Consider the following 20,346-nt stretch of genomic DNA (forward strand, 5'->3'; position numbering starts at 1 on the left):
ACATGCATATTCAGCAATAGCCAAAAAAGTCCCTTTTCCTGTAGGCTGTTTTAAAGATAGAGTATCCACGGATCAGATTTATTGGAGAGGGTTTAAACAAATAGGCCAATTTGCCTCATGAACCCGTCTTTTTAGGCAAGTACTAGAATGGTGTGTCATGTTATTTTAAACATTTTTAATTTAATGTGATCACTATGTAATAAGAACATTGTAAGTTACCAATTATTATGGTTTAAATTTCATGGTTATTCAGAGTGTGTACATTTATATCTTGAAAGCAAGCAAAGAGCATTTACATTATCAATAGAAGATTATCACTCTTTATTCCATTTTAGTTCAACATTTTATAGCATATTTACATGCGTTAAGAAATTTTCTGGAAGTAAAATGCAAGAAGACATTTCTTTATGAATAATTTGATGTTTTATTATTTTCTATTCTATTCTACTATTGCTGTGTGTGGTTCTAGTTTGTATAAACAGCTTGGTTTAATGATTTACATAAGAATCTCTGCAGATGTTATGGTGTTTGATACATTGGAATGGACTTCAACCTTGTTTCCTGTGCTTTACTGAAATACGACAGATTATACATCAGACTTAAATGGGACACACTACAATTTACACACAATATCTAAAGTTTAAAAGAAATTAAACTTTCAGGACAAACTGAAGTTTTATTAGACAAAACCATCAACAAAGAAACTAAAAATAGATTAGATCATATCAAATTCAGTTCGACAATCTATAATTAACAATTGACATCTTATTAAGGTTAACAATCTCCTTCAAGTTGAATTTTTTTGTGTGTGTAATACAATTTTAACATAAAGAGGACATGATGATTTCAGAACTAAGTCAGAAAACCATCACCAAAGAAACAAGAACTGTAGTTATAACGATTGAAAAAACATTTCTCATCAAACAAAAAAGTACCATGGCAGCATAACACAACATATCGACCATAATGTTACAAATTAGGAAAGACTGAGGATTTTGTTAAAGCTTATTTTAATAAACATTGCAAGACAAGAATCCAAAAATTGAGATCATAAACAACATTTTAAAGAAATCACCCTCCATAGAAAAAAAGTCAAAGAAGAACAAAGCCTAACACAATAAAATACATAAAGGACAAACATTTTAGCAAGACTAAATTAACAGTGATGCTTGATACATCAGTATCATAGGTTTGACTGTAGGGAACACACCGAAAAAACATTTGTAAACCACAAGCAAGACATTTATTATTTTTTATTTTTTGTTCTTAACCAAGCTTATGAAATACTGCAAAATTAAATTTGGAAACTAGTTAATCCAAACTTAGTGAACAAATTAACTAAGACTAAATTAACTATACTCTATTACCATAGTGTAGTTATCCATTTAAATTACTCCAAAAAAGTAGCAAAACCTATGTAGAATTAACAGATAATAATACAGATCATATTCAATGTAGGTTGACAACCTAAAGTTGAAGGTCGACTTAAGAACCTCCTCCTGCTGATTTTTTGTTTTAGTTATAAAATCTCAGCATTGATACATTTTGATTATAGGTAAGTTCCTTATTTGTAAATAATTATTTTACCTTTTTCACTGTAGCAGCTTAGATTTTTTTATGAGCACATGTCTAACAATGATAATACTTGTTTGTTATTTAAAGAAGAAAAAAAAAACCTCACTTACAATTGTTAAAAAGGACAATGCAATTGCATTTCATCATTTACAGCTTTTCCGGCCACGCTTTGTACCGTATTCGTGAAAAGTAACCTAAAGGACCACGTAGCATTATATTTATTAAAATACCAATAACACACACATCCCCCACTGATGCCTCGGAAAAAGAAGGGTTTTCCCCAGATATGGCAACCTCGACAGAAAGACACGCGATTTCACTGGATTTCCTGTTTCCGGAATTCCGCACAGACTGACTGGCTGTCGGCGAATGAAATAAACAAAGACCTACAAATCAGACTCCACAACACTCCTCACCTCATCTGCAAACATGGACACTGGTGCGTATGTGTAAATATTGTCTCTCGCAGCTCGTGGGTGCCGGCTTAGGGCTCAGAGCTTCACAGATGTTGGTGTGAATGGAGTAGCATTGTTTAGCTAACTAGCCCGAGCTGTTTCCGACTACAGCCGAAAGTGACTAAGCAAAGGTGTGAGGTCGACTTTTAACTCTTGATCGCGTATGCTAGAGTTAAATAGCTGGATGTGGCGCTTTAAATGGGTTAAAACGAGTGTTTACGTGTAATTATTGGAAATAGAACGGTTTCTTATTTGTAAGAGAAGCTAAACACCGGTAAACTACATAAACAATGAATGGATTCATACTGAAGTCAGAGAGCTGGCTGTCAATCATTTAAGGCAGTATCTGACAATGACATATTCTATCAAACTCTTGTGTCAGATGAATTAAATAGAGAATATATATATATATATATATATATATATATATATATTAGTATCAGTAAACGGGTTAAAGACACTTGCCACACTTACTGTCCATGCTGGTTTGTAAATGGAGAGCTCTTGCTTTGTGTTTGTGCCCTTGTTTGTTGCCCAGGCCTGAGTCAGGAGAAAACATCCGCTTTCATCAAGCGCTTCCGCTCGGAGCCACGGTATCTGCTCGCCCAGAACGTCTCGACTTGCATTGATCCATTAGAGGTGTGTCTGCACCGGCAGACGGTCCAGGACACCGTACACGTCTTTCAGCACAGCATTCCCACAGAGGGCAAGCCTGTCACCAACCAGAAAAACTCAGGTACCTACACCGTGAGGAAAAGTGAATCGAGCATCTGACAGATAATTCTGTCAAATAATCTAGACCCACATGAGATGAAAGTGTCAGTCATATTAATGGTCTAGAAAAAGCTTTCTCTCTTTGCGCAACTAAGCCCAAGACGACTGCTGAATGTTCAGCAAATCATCAGAAATTACTTTGTGCACCACTTCACATATGCATTTCATATGTACTGGGTTTGGAACAAGGAAGAAACCAATAGCAGGATAAACTTTTATCAAAGTACACATGTATAATATTTGCATAGCAAATACAGTATTATTAAGTACACACACATGCACTCACACGCTCATCAAATAAATGCAGCCTTTGAGGCTTGAGTGAATGTGTTTCAAAAACGTTTTAATCTCGACCTCACTGTCTATGCTTGTTTTTTTGTCTATCAGGGAGATGTTGGATCTTCTCATGCCTGAATGTCATGCGTCTTCCATTTATGAAGAAGTTTAACATTGAAGAATTTGAATTCAGTCAGTCATATCTTTTTTTCTGGGATAAAGTAAGTTACCTCTCCCCCTGGTCTGGGTTTTCAAAACGACATGCTCTTTTCTGTTTAATCTAAGATTCAACTGTATTTATTTACACTAGTCTCTCAGGTTGTAACTCTGCTGTGTTGTTTTTGCCGTCTATCGTTAGCTCTCATTGTGTTAATGGTAAAAGTGCAGTAAATCCTCTTTTTGTGTGAGATGTATTGTGTTCCCTGGATGTTTGTGGACCACTGTGGCCACTCTTTGCCCCTTCACCTTGATAGTACACACCCCCTGATCATCTGTATTTCTGTTTTTGTTCTCAGGTGGAGAGATGCTATTACTTTTTGCATGCCTGTGTGGAGACAGCCCAGCGGAAGGAATCAGTAGATGGCAGATTGGTTCAGTTCCTGCTATCAAATCCTACCAATGATGGCGGGCAGTGGGATATGATGGTTAACCTTATTGGTCAGTTTAGCTCCGTTGCATTAACCTAAACTCACAATTGTTCAGGGGAAGCATTTATTTGTCAATTAAACAGTCATTTGTCATCCGATCGCTTCAGACCAAAAATGGTTTAAATGTATGAATTGAAATGAAAACACTTGTACTTCTTCACGTTCAAGTTGCATTTAAAACCCTATGTGCTTTTCAGAAAAATACGGCGTCGTCCCTAAGAAGTGCTTCCCCGAGTCTCACAGTTCTGAGGCCTCCCGTAGAATGAACGATATCCTCAATCACAAGGTGTGTGTTACGCTCCATCTTCGAAAGCACCTCTCAGTCTGCAGCGCCATGTATCTCCTCAAGCTTTTATGTTGACATTTACCGAACGAGGATTTAGTTGCTGCTTATGAGCTGGTGGCGCCATCACAGAAATGCTCTTTGAGTCATCGGATGAGCAGAGAATGAAGTCACTAAGGTCACTTCCCTCGTCTTTTAGATAAATGAGGAAGATGGCAGTTTCAGCGCGCTTGACATTTAACGAAGAGCTAAAACAAATATCAGATAATGTAGCAGAAAATATTAACCAGTGTTACTTTAAGTGTAATTGTTTTATTGTTTTTCATTTTAATGTCTGTTTAGCTTTTACTTATTTTTAATAAATATTAGTCCTTTTTGGTCGGGCAACATTTTAAATTTTTCATCTAATATTTATATTTTTAGTTTATTTCTACTTCATTTAAATTGTCCAAAATAATTTTCTTTATTATTTGTTTTTAGTTTAAATTAATCTGAAAGGATTAGAAGGTTACATTTTTACATGGCTAAGGTAAGAGTCATGGGAAAAAGCTTATAAAATGTGCATATTCATAATATGATGCTTACATTGCCCTTTAAAGCACTGTTTACTCTGGGGTTATATTAATAAAATATTGTGAGAAAGCTAGATAAATTAGTTTATAAGATATATGAGCTATTAAACACATTATTTAGCATTATCCATTTTTATATTAAATAATTTTTGTGACGTGTAATTTGAATTTGTTGTTTGTGTTGTAGCTGAGGGAGTATTGTCTAAGGCTGAGGAACATGGTGGCCAATGAGGCTACTAAAACCATGCTGTCTGACACTATAGACACCATGATTGAGGAGGTGAGTTTGTTTTTTGGAGCATGGTATAGCTCAACCTGAATAATAATAAAAATATATATATATATATTTATTTTACTCACCTTCATGTTGTTCCATCCCTGTTTTTGCATATGCAAATCAATTACATAATTAAAGATCTTGGCGACATATCGATTTGTTTTTAAATAATAACCATTTTGCATTAGAAATTGAATATATATATATATATATATATATATATATATATATATATATATATATATAAGATAACTGTTTGGAATGACATGGTGAGTAAAAACGTGACAACTTTTGAACAAACGAGGAAGAATGGTAACAGAATAGTGCTGTTCTTACAGCCCTCTTGAGGGCGCTGTTTGACTGATTATAAAATCACCACTAGAGGTTGCCAGACAACATTGCAAGGTTATCTTTAACAGGCTTTGGCTGCAAACTCTAGCAGACTCTTCACATAAGCAGAGAGAACTGTAAAATTGTGGATAAGGGACTGTCAAGCTTACTTTTTATAATTTTGGAATTTGCAACTCTGTTTGTTCCTTATCGGCAGTTGCCAGCTCTGAAAACACCCCCAACATTTCAGTTTTAGGAAACATAAAACCTTTTTTAGACACATGTCCAGAATCATCAAACAGACATGATCCGTTTCATAATTCAATCCATAAAAAAAGTAAAGGTCATTTTTTCACAAAGATCAGCATATAATAGATTTGGATGTAACGTCTATATAATAAAATGCACAAAATAAAAAAAAAAAATTGAAATTTGCTTCTGAATTTGAAACATTCGAAAAAAAAATTGCAATTTGAATGTAGGTATACGCAAATGTATTATCCTAAAGATTAAACAATCCCCTATTTAATTTTAAATAGTCTCAGGACCCGTCTGTATGTCAGACAGTAAGTGATGCAGTGACGTAAGTACTGACATATTGTAAATATCATAAGTGCTCGATCTGACAAAACATAGACATCAATAATTAAACTCCATTTGAGCGGAGCAATAACATTGTCACCCACCTGTGAACCAAAATGAGCACATACAAAGCGTGCCCTGGTTTTGTGAATACCTGCGTATCTGTATTTTAACGTATCTTTTATATGTTTGCACGCATTTTTATGCGTGTGAGCAGAGGAAAGAGAAAGAGTGAGGTAGACAGAGAGAAAGAGCGAGCGCCTGCAGGACTTGATGACAGAATGTTCCACAAACATGATTGTTATCGCCCGGTGCCTGTCATTGAGTGGCACAGGCAATCTCTCTGGCATTATTACTATACCTCCAACATCTGTGGAGGGCCAACGCACAAGTTAATATCTCCAAGCTCATTTTCTGTGTTTCTCTCCGGGGATAAGCATATGCCGGAGTATGATTTGCTTCCCTGTTTATCTGGTTGTGATATATATTCTCCTCTGTCCTCTTTCCTGTTTTTGACGGGATGTTTGTTTGTCCACCTGGTGGAGGTTTGATCTCTGTAGCACTTCACTGGCAGAGGAGTTGTTGGGACATGGGTTTGTTTATTTAATAGGGACACGGTGAGACATTGTTTTTATTTGTTTCAAAATGGTGAGGTTACGGTGGATGAGATCAATTGCAAGAAAGTCATATTATTTACGTAATTGAGACTGAAATCTAGTCCAGCGCAGACAAAATAAGTCAAGTCAGAACTTGTTTGAGGTTCAAAATCAGTTCATGTCTTGTTTCCTTTTTTTTTCAATCTGTTGTTTCCATTCGTAATCACACAAGCAGATCAAAGTTGGTCTTGTTTAACTGGAGTTACTAATGTGTTGGCATTTCTGGTCTGGACAGTGTCACTCTTTACAATCTCGACTGTATCTGACCGACCTGTGTGCTGCAGAACATGCTTGAAAGTTGCTAAACAAACCACTTCCTCATGTGAAGCATTATGTGGGTGAGTGTGTGTGTGTTTGAGAACCTGGACCACAAAACCAGTCTTAAGTCACTGGGTTATATTTGAAGAGATTGGTTCCAAAACGTAATCGATCCAGTTTGATTAATTTGAGTAAAAATGTGGGGGTTTTTTTACCAAGAAAGTGGCAAAATGAAAACCATTATTTTCTGTTTGAAACTTTCACATAGAATCTTTAGGTTATAATAACAATAAAAATTCAAATCCAGGTTTTGATTTTCAAAGATTGATTTTATTTTTATAATAAATAAATAAATAAAATTCCCCCAAAATGCAATAAATCCATGATACTTTTTTTTCTTCTCAAAATGCAATGCATCCATTGAATCAATATGAAAGTTTGTTTTTTTTTATATTGAAACTGATGCACAACATAGTAAGTTGATCCACATATGACAGCCTCTGAACTTGGTCAATACTAATTATATTATATCATAATCAATACTTATATACAGGCACTAAACTAAAAATACATCCATCAGTCATCGTTTCCAAAAATGAATTCAACAGGCCATCTTGTTAATGCTATAAATTAATTACAGCAATAAAATTTCATCATAAACAAGAACATGAACAACATCACATTTGAGCACAGAAATTCCAAAAGGACATTTCCCTTACATTCAACTTCCAAAAAAGCAATTAGCTTTGCCATGTTTTAACAAATTGTATTAACTAAAACATAAATGGCATTAATAAAAACACTTACACTGATGAGCTATGCAATATCGCGTTCATAATCGAATGCGATTCATCTAATGAACATGATATAGCGTAGCTTGTCAGTGATCTGTGTCTCTGTATTAAATGCTGCTCCATATGAAAGCTCATGATGGAGATTTTCTGGTACTATTAATCACAGAACCGGCTTTACTGAGGAGATGTGCATGACAATCACATGCGATTTATTGTGCAGCCCTTGTTTGTTGATCACAAAGTAGATGAGGAAAACTAGGATGCCAGGTGTATTCAGAGTGCTGCCATTACTGTCTAGAGTGCATGAAATGGTGCGCTGTGATTGGTTGAGCAGATGAATCTTATTCTGCAAAAAACTGAGGTTGGCATATGTCCCAGTTTGGAAAAAAAAGGGAGAAAACATGACCTGATGACTCTGTGAATATTGCAAATTGGCTTTTAAATGCAGACCAGATAAAACAATTTTTTTACTGTTTATCGCATTTTGGAACCAAACTTTTCATTTGTAGCAAAAGCCAAAAATACATTATATGGGTCAAAATGATTGATTTCTCTTTTATGCCAAATATCATTAAGGATATAAAGTAAAGATCATGTTTATTTTGTAATTTTCCTACTGTCAGTATATCAAAACATAATTTTTTATTAGTAAAATGCATTGCTAAGAACTTCATTTGGACCATTTTAAAGGCAATTTTCTCAATATTTAGATTTTTTGCACCCTCAGATTCCAGATATTCAAATAGTTGTATCTGAGTCAAATGTTGCCCTATCCTTACAAACCATACATAAATGGAAATATTATTTATTTTGCTTTCAGATGATGTATACACCTCAATTAAAAAAAAAAAAGTACACATATGACTGGTTTTGTGGTCCTGGGTCACACACACACACACACACACACACACACACACACACACACAGACATATATAGCCAGGGGGTGAAAACCTTTGAACAGGATGATGTCCAAATTGTTCTTATTTTGTTGAAATAAATTTTTTTTCCCATTTAGAACTGCACTTTGGAAACAACAGAAGATACTTGTATGTTTCTCGGAAGACTAATTAATACAATTTACCTTGATCTTCAAATTCAAAAAGCTTTCACCCCCTGACACTTAATGCATCGTGTTTCCTTCTGGAGCATCAGTGAATGTTTAAACATTTTATTAATAGTTGTGTCTGAGTCCTTTAATTGTCCTTATTGTAAAAAGATAGATCTCAAAATCATACAGTTACTGCTGGAAAGGGTTCAAATATGCAAAAGATGCGGGAAAACAGAAGAATCTACAGGACATGGAGGATTTTTCTGAAGAACAGCAGGCAGTTTAACTGTTCAGAACAGTCTTATGTGTGTGTGTGTGTGTGTGTGTGTAACCCCCCACCCCCAGATACATGTACCTATTTAACTATTAGCACAAGATTAATGTTTTTAACGTCACATTTGATTCGTTTAATGCCTACTTGCTCTAAATATAGTACTCTTCAGAGATCTAAAAATCTGTTTTTATAGCACATCAAACTTGTTTCAAAAGATCAGAGAAAAGTTGCTGTTACACAGAATCAATTCATCATGATTGTTTTATACTAAACATTCTATTCATCTGTCATATTTCAGTGTTTGTTTGTACATGCTAGAAGACGTTGTGTACGTGTGATAAAGGAATGTGCAGTTTTGTTGTTTTTTCGGTTGAGGTCTGTTTCGTCACTGTGTTGTGGTTGGGGATAATTCTCTGCAAAGACATACTGGAATTCCCATGTTAAACTTCGTTTGTCTGAAAGGACCAAATGTGTTTCATGTTTACACGAAAGTTCAAGTTAATCAATCAAATGTATTTGTCAGTTGTTCACAGCCTCTAATGGGTTCACCCGATCATGCTCTAAATTATATCTTGGCTCGCGTTTTGTCATTTCTGCCATGTAACAAAAGCAAAAATGTCAATTATTGACACACCATCCTTTGTTGAACTTCATTCTGTTTATTTCCTTGCAAAGTTGTGCTTGAGAAGTAGATTCAAACAAACAAAGTAAATTGATAGGATCAGCACTGTGGTCTCAGTACCAGATTCTGGCAGCTGCATAGAAAAGCAATGTTTACGATGAAGATCTTGTAAACAGTTACACGTACCTACCCTCAGGCAACTGGAAATGTGCCATGTTTCATCTTCATACATCCAGTCATTTGCATTGCTGATTGCTTGCACATGGATTACTTTGACGTGAGACAGCCAGTCAGACTGTTGCTTTCCTTGTCAACAAACATCTAGGCCTATTTGCCATATTCATAACTGGAGCACCTTGTGCCCACACCCAGAAGCAGGTGCTTGTGATCCCAGATTAGCCAAGTATCTCAAGTTCACCCACTAGAACGAGATGTGATGCATGTAGCATTGGATAGGTCTGACCTGAACCTTCTTAATGCCAGTTCCACTATGAATTCTTTTTTGTGTTGTTGCTTCATTAGTTGCTTCATTTTCATATTTTTTTTAATTTTTTTTTATTGGATTTTTTTATTTGTTTTTTTTTTCAGTTTAGTTTTCAGTTTCTATATTTTTTTATATTATTTTGTATTACTATTATTATTATCTTTTTTTGGGCGTGGGTTTGGGAGTAATTTTATATATTTATTATGTGAGGTGTTTATTTTTTTTTGTTTAATTATATTTTTATTTTATTGCTCTGTGTTCTTCTTTGTCATTTGTTTTTATTTATTAATGTAGGGTTTTCATTTTCTTTTGTTTAGTTTTTTATTTTTTGTTTAATTTTCTTGTGTTTTTAATTTTGAGGTTTTAATGTATTTAATTTTGTTTATTTAGCTTTTAGTTTTTTGTTGATCTGCTTTTTTTATTTTGTTTAGCATTATTGCTTTTTTAGTTTGTTTTTTTATTTGTTGTTAGTCTGTTTTTTATTCTTTGTAATTTTATTTAGTTCTGAGGGGCATTAATTTATTGTTCTATATACAATTTTATAGTGGTTTTATATTAGTTTATTATATTATAGTTTTATATTATTATTTTTATATAAGTTTTTAGTTTTTCAAGGTTTTTATATTTTTATTATATTGGTTTTCTTTTGTCTCTTGCTTCATTTGTGTTTATTTTATTTAGTTTAGCTTTTTTAATGCTCTATTTATAAGGACAATGACACAGAATTGTAATAAGCAATGTTTGATCTCATAATGCCTGTGTAAGCACCATGGCTCAAGACTACCACAAGGCCACAGCTCTGAACCTTTGGAATAAACTAAAACGTTTTCCTGAAACATGTTACAAATGCTTTTGACGATATACTAAGGACATATGAGGGCTTCCTGCACCTTTCTCATTCCTGTTGCCAATTCCATACATACATACAAGTTTGATTTTACAAGAGTAATTTAAACATTGCATCCATACACCTTGCTCTCATTAAGTTGCTCGACTCACAGATCGTGCATTATCAAAGTCAAAGCATAACGGAACGGCCTGAGGAGATAAGATTTAGAGCTTTTGGACGAGACATCGTATTTTTCTTAAGCAAAAGATATACATTGTGCTGTGGCATGCTCCTCTTCCTGGCCTGTGAGCCAGCTGCTCATCCCTAGATGTGCCTCTTGGCTCTTCCTGCTGCCCTGTGGCCACCCAGCCTCAGACAGGTGTTTCAATATTGACTCCGTACTGACGTCAGTGAGCCTCGGACATTGTTTTGCGCGAGCGGCACTTTTCAACAGGCCCAAAAAAAAAAGGGAAAACGGGCGCCCATGTTGTTTGGACGGTACTGTGAGTTTATCTAGCCTGCCAAGGAGGAGAGAGGATGTGAGAGCGTGCGACGCAGAGGCTGTTTGTGCGGTTGGAGCATCTGGGTCCAGCGCCGGGTCAACAGGGAGGAAAGAGGGCTGGGTGCCACTAGTATTTACTCTCCCTCTGGGAAGACTGGATAGAGAAAACAAACTTTAATGCTAAATGGTTTTCTTTCTGGGATTGGGCTGGAATATGGGGAGGGAGAAGGTTGGTTACTTGGAGAAAACCTAGCTCTCTTCTATAACCTCTCATCTGAAGAGTACAACAAATTGACAAATGTTGACTTATGTTCTTCCAAAGCCTTCTGTGGAACACACGTGATATTTAGCAAATATAAGTAGATGGTTTAAATTGACAAACTCCCAATAGGATGAAAAAGCACCATTAAAAGTAGTTGTTATGAGTCTTCATAAGATGTATGAGTGAGCTTTGTGTGGTTTAAAGACCAACATTTCTTTCTTTCTTTCTTTAAAGTTCTGTAAGGGCGCATTTTTATTTAATTTTGAATAAAAACGTTTTTATTTTTATTTTAGTTTGTGTTTTTTTTTTGTTGTTTTGTTTGTGTGTGACATGTAGTTTGTTTATATATAGCATTTTTTTTGCAGGTTTTTGTATGCTTTTGTTTTTATTTGGTATGTAGAGGTTTTTTTTTGTCCTTTTTTACTTTTGTTTCTGTTTATAGCGACAGTTTGAGAGAAATGTCACAATGACCTTTTGGAATAAATTAAAATGTTTCTTTATAACATCTAAAAAATTTAAGTCATTCTTGCAATTTTTCATTAAAATCTCCTACAAGCTTGCATGGCATTGCACAAGAGTAACAGTTTTTTTCACATCTCTTTAGCAAATGTCTTGCATTTTTGGGTCTTGACAGTATAATGCACTATCCACTTTTGTTGAAATAAAGCAGCTTCTGCAAAATCTCCTTTTTATGAAACATTAGTGAGCTATTCCTAAAAAAAAAATGAATAAAATAAAGCTTAAGGAGCCATAAATAATTCATGTTTTTTTTTTCTATTGACTTTTCTGTGAAGTCCAGACAAATGAAATCTTACATAGTGTGAATAAAGTCAACCAGAATTCTCTGTAAAGTTCAGTTTGTGTGGCGCCTGACTTTGTTGATTTGCCTACTTGCATATGCCAAAGGAAAAAAGATAGGCGCATCTTATCTTTCCAGTTTCTTGCCTTCCTGCATTGGCGATTGACCAAGAAGTGCATCAAGGTCAAGTTAATCTTGGCTACAAGAGATCCGCGTTCCAATATGTAAAGCTCACTCCGCGGTCAGGAGAGGGGAGGAAATGCCTGGGATTGGAGTAACAAAGGCTAAGTTCTGAGAACTAAAAACAGTTTGGGTTCAGAATAAAGAGTAACAGTCAAACACTGGCGCCTCACAGACAGTGTTTGTGTTCTTAGTGCTCATCTCAGTTACATCCCGTCAAAGCCAGAGCTTTCTCTAATGTGGTTTATTTTGTTTTCCCAGGTCTGATTTAAGATATCACATCCATATGTCATCCATCTTCAGAATTCAAACTTCAATAGACTATTTTTGAATTTTGAATGATTATTAAGAGCCATAAAGCTTTAGAATTTCCGGTGTGCACACTACTGACCAAAAGTTTGGGGGCAATATGATTTCATGCATCTTTTCTCTTTTATTTGATGTGTTCAGGTGTTTCGAGTGGCCAGTGTTTGTCTGGGCAGTCCTCCAGACACCATCTGTTGGGAATACCGGGACAAGGACAAGACCTTCCACCGCATGGGCCCTTTAACTCCTCTGGAGTTTTACACAAAGCACGTCAAGCCCCTCTATAATATGCAGGACAAGGTAAGAGCAGCACAGGCCACATCAGCTTCAGTCTGTTGTAGTCCTCACTCACAAGTTGTGTAATCTCTATGCAGATCTGCCTCGTTAACGACCCTCGGCCCCAAAACCCTTATGGAAAGCTGTACAGTGTGGAGTTCCTGGGAAACATGGTGGGCGGCCGTAGAACACTTTACAACAACCAGTCCATCGAGCTGCTCAAGAAAGCTGCTGCAGATTCCATCAAGGGGGGAGAGGTAAAATCAGTGGAGTTTCAAGGGTTTCCATTCTAATTGACCGTTTGCAAAGAGTTTCATTGACAGGCGATCTGACCAATCAGAATGTGGCTATTGTGTGCTGCCGCTGCTATCTGCCATCTTACCTGACACCTAGGGCCGGTTTCCATAGAAATCCATATTAAAATGAGGTAAAAAAAAGATTGACTGAATTGAAACTTTTTCAATATAACTAAATATAAATATGTGTGGAGGGTTAAGCTGTGCTGTTGTTGGCTGCCACAGTAATGGCAATAAGCGAAGGAATTCCTTTAAAGTACTTGTTTTACGTCATGTCTGCCACTAAAGTTAAAATACTGAATGTAAAATAATAAAATGAAATGTTTAAATATGTGCTCTTATCATTCTGTAGATAAAATCACATGAACTTTGCCCCGAATGGGAGCTGTATATGCGCTCATCTGTTCTCAATGCAGTTAACCTCGCAACTCACGTCGCTCCAAGTCATCTTCACACCCATCAAACTATGACAGGTCCTTTACTGCAAAAAGACGGTCAATGCTACTCTCTAAAGTGATGAAACTATGGCGCCACATGCTTTTTAAACAGTTTTCATAGGTTTCACATTATATTGATGTTCATTTTGTGCTTTACGTAAATATGAAAAGACTTTCAAATATGAAAAGAGCCACAAAACAGTATTTATTGTTAGAATTTCTTAAAAATGACTAAATTTGAAAGCCGAGAGTGAGCAGCATTGTTTGTCGGGATAGCAACAGTAACTTAGGAGGGCGGTTCTTTGCAAACGGTCAATTAGGCTGGTTAGGGTCATGTGATCAACTTTGCGAAAGTTTAGTGATACAGTACTTTGGTTTAACAAGGATGCTAACTGAATTGCCTGCTGGTGGACAGCTTGATAATTTTTTCTCTTATCCCTATTCCCAGATAGATATTTTATCATGATGAAACTTAATGACGCCGTTTATCCCAAATTTTCACCACTAAATGATACATTTGTAAACTATTCACATATTTGTGTCACTCTCTGAGGTTTACATGCCCGTGTGTAAATAGTTTTTTGCTAATTCAGTGTATTGCATTCTGTCTGCAATTTTAAACTCTTGTTGTAAATGTTTTTTCCTGACAATTTATTTAACTTAAACTCTTGTTGTAAATGTTTTTTCCTTATTTACCCAGCACAAAAAGAGAGAAAAGCATAGGACACTTAAGTTGGTAGACAAAAATAGTGGTTATGATAATGTATGTCTGCATTAATTGGTGTCTTTCTGGCATCAGGCGGTGTGGTTCGGCTGTGACGTAGGCAAACATTTCCACAGCAAACTGGGCATCAATGATATGAATGTGTAAGTACGGCCTCTTCTGCCAGTTCAAAGGTAAGATTTTCCTGATTGTGTTTTTGTCACTAAGTATTCTCTGTATTTCTGTAGGTTTAACCATGACCTGGTATTCGGCGTCTCTGTGAAAAACTTGTCTAAGGCAGAAAGGTTGATCTTTGGAGATTCTATGATGACCCATGCCATGATCCTGACTGCCGTTACTGACAAGGTATCGACAGATCAGCACAATCAAAAACACTGTCAAACATGCTCGGATTGAATAGTTTGAGCTAGTTATTTAAAGACCACTATATCGTACAGGTCATGACCCTGAATGCTCATTAACAGCACTTACAGTCATTGTGACTTCAAGATTCTTCCTCATCCTGCAGACATCCGGCCCGTTTAATTACAAGCAGTTTTTGAGATTACTGACTATTTTGCCCTCATAAGTCACCATATGCACGTCCAGAGTTCATTATTCTCTTCTCTGGCACCCGGTGGGCAGCACCAGTGTGCATGTGCTGTAAAGCAAAGGGCTTCTTTGCCCTGTTTTTATTAATAAGTAAAAGTTTAAAAGAGTTTAAAGAGCTGCTAGACATTACACAATGTGAAATACAGAAAAAATTATATTCAGTATACCAAATTAATACTTCCGTTCAGCAAGGATGCATTAAAGGGTTAGTTCACTGAAAAAATTACAATTCTGTTATTTATTGCTCACCATGTTGTCATTTCAAACCGTAAGAGCTTCTTTCCTTTTTTGGAACAAAATAAGATTTTTTGGATGAAATCCGATAACTTTTGGACCCTGCATAAACAGCAACGGAACTACCATGTTCAACACCTAGAAAGGTAGTAAGGAGATTGTTAAAATATGCCATGTGACATCAGTGGTTCAACCTTAATTTAATGAAGCTACGAGAAAACCTTTTGTTTGCAAGGAAAACAAAAATAATTTAATTCAACAATCTTCACCATCATTCACAAGAGTAGCACCATACTGTCAGTCAGTAAATGCAAAAACAAAGTAACTGGCGTTACTTGTTTCGAAAAGTAACTCAAATATTTTCTTGTAAATTAGAAAGTATTGTTACTTTTATAGTTGTTTGAAAAAAGTAATCTGTTTACGTAACTTGTGTTACTTGTAATGCGTTACCCCCACAACACCAATTTTTGATCAAATAAATGCGGCTTAGCGAACAAAAGAGGCTCCTTTCAAAAACATAAAATCTTACCAACCCCAAACATTTGAACAGTGGTGTATGCTATTAAAGTTTAATTTTGTTCCATTCATTTTGTCATTTAACATGTGCTTTTATCATGAATAACACATAACACCTGGATTAATTGCTTTGTCCAGAGTCACAGTGGCAATATTTACTTTACATATCATTCATTGATAACCTAAAACCTTTGTTATGATTCCTCATTTCTATCCACTACACTATAATTAGCATGTGTATAGGATGGACTTTCATTCTCTGTTTCATCACCTCTGTCTCTCGTCCGCAGGATGGAAAGGAGGGATGCTATGAGAAGTGGCGTGTGGAGAACTCTTGGGGAGACGACCGTGGGAATAAAGGTGAGGAGGTTACCATTCTCTCTGTCACTTATATATGCTTCCTAATTTACAGATGTTTAGCTTTTGACATTGAATAATTCAATTTGCGGCAGGATTACTTCTTGGGGCTCCTTAGTCCACTCTTCAATGACTTAATTTAACTCTTGTCTGAGAACTCCAGGAGTCGGATATTTGAATTAGTATGGGGTCTTTGCTTGGCCTCTCTGGATTCAGAGGTTTAGAGCATGCTGTGTGTGTTATTCGGGCCAGGCACATCTGTAGACCCACTCACAGCTGGACCTCATGTCCATGCCCACTATCTTATTTAAAACAGACGCTACATCGAGGTGCTGTGTAATTAGCTTTGGCTGCCTGGAGAAAGAAAGAGTGTGTGCACACGCATACATTGCCATTTTCTTTCCGCTTCCATAGACCTGGATTCCTCAGAAGATTATAAGGTATTTTGGCCCGCTCGTTTTTCGTAGAAAATGATTCCTTGCCGATTGCTTCATCTGCGCATTTAAAAAGTTCAAAGTATCCCTTAAAGGTGAAGTGTGTCATATTTTCCCTGTTAAAATGCTTTTTATTTTGTTGGTTTAATGAGATACAAAGGCATTCATAGGTAGCTGTGGGGTTTCTGAGGCAAGCTTTGCTATTTCTACTGCACATATATACTAATGTTCAAAAGGTTTGGTGTTAGTATGTTTTGCAAAATTAACAGCAAAAAAAAAAAAAAAAAACGTTTAAAGTTATACATTTATATAGCTTAAAAGTATCTAGGTGTAATATTCAACACAGTAAGCAACTCCAACATCACACTAGTAGAGCAGCAGTATTTGGACACTTCACCTTTAACACACTAATTCTAGTAGTAACATCTGCCAATGTTGTAATAATATCAGCCTCACAGTGCACAGCGTATTAGTAAATGACGAATCACATCTAATCACAGCTGTTTATGAATTCAAAACATCACAGCTGCACATAAATCTGAACTTCTTTGGGGTTTCCAGCAACCATGTTTGACAGCTAGACCAGAAGGGGAATAAGAAAAATGTGTTGTGGAGGTCGAAGGGGTTAAGGGCTCTCAAATTGCTCATAACTGTTATTTCTTATGAAGATTGGACAGTAATGTGATATATTCAGGGGGGCCGTGTGAACGTTCTATAGGAATACAAGCTTCAGGCTTATAAGATTGATTATTTTTGCCTCATTCTGGCCTATTTTTTGCATATTGTGGCACGGACAAGAGGTTAAAGATGGATAATTGTGTAACTGATTTTGAAGGAATACTTATAATGCGGACAATGGCTCACTGGAGGCTCTGAAGCTGGTAGCTTTTATGGCTTTAGAAGTTGAGCGATGAATAGAGAGAGAAATATTCTCTCAGATGCCCCCCCCCCAGGAATGAATGGTTTTTATCACAAACACAAAGACTGCTAGCTACTCAAATAAACGTGATGTTTTGTAGCAAAAATCGGTTCGTTTTTTCAGATTCAGAGCCGTGTGTCTCTGAAGCTTCTCTAAGCCTCATTTAAAGTCTGTTCTCATCCAAAAACAATGCCCCGTTTGCACACTTCGCAGACTACTTTGAGAAAAATCACACTCTGATAACCAAAGCATTGAGTTGAGGTTGCGATGCACAGAAATCCTGTTTCATTTGTGCACAGTATGTTCTGCTCTGTTTCACTAGGCGTTCGATGGCCTGGTTTGATTGATTTTAGTGAATCAGTCATGGCCCTGGAGTGAACGCTGAGGGAAATAAAGCTTATCGTCATCCACTTCCTGCTTTTAACAGGGCAAAACATTCCTGATGTCAAGTTTTTGTACTTTAAGCGATTGAGAGAGGAAATTGCTTTATCAGCACATAGTTGGATCCTGACACATCCTGAATGAAAAATATTGTTCAAATGTGTGTTTGCTTGTTTTAAAATCAAACCTTTTCGGTTTTGAGAGGTGAGACAGGGTATCTAGACAAGGTGTGGCTCGTTCCCTCCATGTGAACAATGGAGAATATGCGGAGCTAATGGGATCAGGATTTCATTTGACATCAGATTTGGCAGCGTTAAACTGTTTGCTGTTAAAGTTTTACTCACAAGCCTAATCGTATTTCAGCGTGTGACAAAAATTCCAGTCTCACGCGGACGGTGCTAAATCGGACATCTCTCAGACTTGGACTTTATATAGCGCCATGTATTGCTTAATTACACATTTAATTAGCAGACTGAATTTTGTTCAAACCTAGTGAGCTAAGCTGAAGTTTCTCATAAGAGCTTCTTCTGCTGCAAATTAAATGGTGTTCCACTCCTCCGTCCCGTTATCTTTCTTTTGCTCATCTCTCATTTTACCCGTTTATCTCTGTCTGTTGTCCGTGCCTCATCTCTGCCTCTTCCTGCAGGATATCTGATCATGACAGACGAGTGGTTCTCTGAGTATGTGTACGAGGTGGTGGTGGATAAGAATTTCCTCCATCCTGAAGTGCTGGATGTCATGCAGCAGGACCCCATCGTCCTCCCGGCCTGGGACCCCATGGGAGCCCTGGCATAACCATGGGAACCACAGGCACTGGTCTGGGCCTGGTCTTTTTGACTCCGCCTCCAACTGGTTTTTACCCTCCTACCATCTCTCACAAAAAGCCTACTCTAGATATTAAAAAAATAAAGTTTTTTTGCCTCTTTTTTTATTATCACTGGAGTCTGAGTGTGGAATCATTTCAGTGCATTATTTGCTTAGTATAATTCCTGATTTAATCAGCATTATGTGATTTGAATTCAGACATCTTTGAGATATATACACTGCCATTCAAGTTTTTTTTTTTTTTTTTTTTTTTTTTTTTTATAAATCATAATTTTTATTCAGCAAGGATGCATTAAATTGATCAAAAGTTACATTTTGATTGCAAAAAAAATAAAAAAAATAAGTTAAATTCTTTAGAATTTTCTTCTCAATGAATTCTGTAAAGAAATGTATCATTGTTTCTACAGAAATATGAAACCTATATTAAACTGTTTTTAACCTTGATAACAATAAGAAATCTTTCTTAATCAGCATGTTAGAATGATTTCTTAACAATCTTATGACACTTAAGAGTAGTATAAAGATGCTAAAAATTCAGTTTGGCCATCACAGGAACAAATAATATTTTGACAAATATTTTAAAATAGAAAAATAGGGATTTTACATTATAGTAATATTTCATAATATCTATCAAAAAATCTTGTAATTGCTGTAATTCTGATCAAATAATTGCAGCCTTGGTGTTTGTTTGTTAGTACATAGCACAACAGTTATTGGGTTATATATTAGAATTTAGTTAAACAGCATTCAAGGTGCAACGGTCACTTCCAACAGACAGGATTATTTCCGATCCCACTGGAAGACTGTCAGCACATCATATGTTAAATCATATCTTGAGATCTATGATATTATCTGTTGGAGTTCATCTCAAAACATGCCTTAAGAGAATGCTAAATATGCACTCCTGTGGTACTCATCTCTGCTGATCTTTATTCAAATCGGAGTCTAAGATCAGCCAGTTTTAAGGTGCATAAAAGACCAATTTGCAATTAAACTTGAACCAATTGAATCGAGTCCACTTGATCTGTGTTAAATCTAATTAAGAGGAGTTAATTCTCCTTAATTACACCCACATTGGAGTGTGTATGTTTGAAATGGGATATAAATATCTTATTTTCTAATTAATTTTTAATCATACACCTACACCATATGTAAACTAATAGTTAAACTCAAAGCAGCACATTATGTGGTTATTCATTAAGAATTTTGTTTTTATTTGTATTTTGTTTAATTAATTTTTATATTTTCTAACCCCCTTTTCAATTATTTTTTTCTTCACTATTGTTTATTACCATTGTTAATTAGCTCTTAGTCTCGTTTTTAACAGTCAGTTTTTGATCAATTTAAAATACACAAAAAAATATATTAGCAAACTTTTATTTATTAAATTATAATTTAATATTATTTAGGGCTGCTTAAGTTAACACATTAACTGATCGTTTCAGTAAGTTTTACAGGATAAGTTTTCTCTTGGCTGGTCAGCGTTATCGCTGTCTAGTAGCATTTTGATGTTTAATGTTAATAACCCAGGTTTAAAATTTTGTAATTTACAAAATACAAAAAAATTCCA

General features: G+C 35.8%; 1 protein-coding gene across 1 annotated transcript; it reads left to right on the top strand.

The window, feature by feature from the left end:
• Positions 1-1,855: 1,855 nt before the first annotated feature.
• LOC113114848 (bleomycin hydrolase-like) lies at positions 1,856-18,888 on the top strand. Its single transcript, XM_026281919.1, has 12 exons — positions 1,856-2,014; positions 2,569-2,766; positions 3,192-3,301; positions 3,596-3,737; positions 3,925-4,013; positions 4,770-4,862; positions 12,931-13,086; positions 13,161-13,319; positions 14,595-14,662; positions 14,747-14,864; positions 16,151-16,220; positions 18,598-18,888. The coding sequence occupies exons 1-12, from the start codon at positions 2,005-2,007 to the stop codon at positions 18,744-18,746; spliced, it is 1,362 nt and encodes a 453-aa protein (XP_026137704.1). The 5' UTR covers positions 1,856-2,004; the 3' UTR covers positions 18,747-18,888.
• Positions 18,889-20,346: the final 1,458 nt, after the last annotated feature.

Source organism: Carassius auratus, chromosome 15 (genome assembly GCF_003368295.1).
Source record: "Carassius auratus strain Wakin chromosome 15, ASM336829v1, whole genome shotgun sequence".
Lineage (NCBI taxonomy): Eukaryota > Metazoa > Chordata > Actinopteri > Cypriniformes > Cyprinidae > Carassius > Carassius auratus.

Excerpts from the sequence above, each read along its gene's own strand:
- LOC113114848 (XM_026281919.1), top strand. Across the intron at positions 4,863-12,930 it reads TAGACACCATGATTGAGGAG|GTGTTTCGAGTGGCCAGTGT; the intron begins GTGAGTTTGTTT and ends TGATGTGTTCAG. Across the intron at positions 13,087-13,160 it reads TCTATAATATGCAGGACAAG|ATCTGCCTCGTTAACGACCC; the intron begins GTAAGAGCAGCA and ends ATCTCTATGCAG.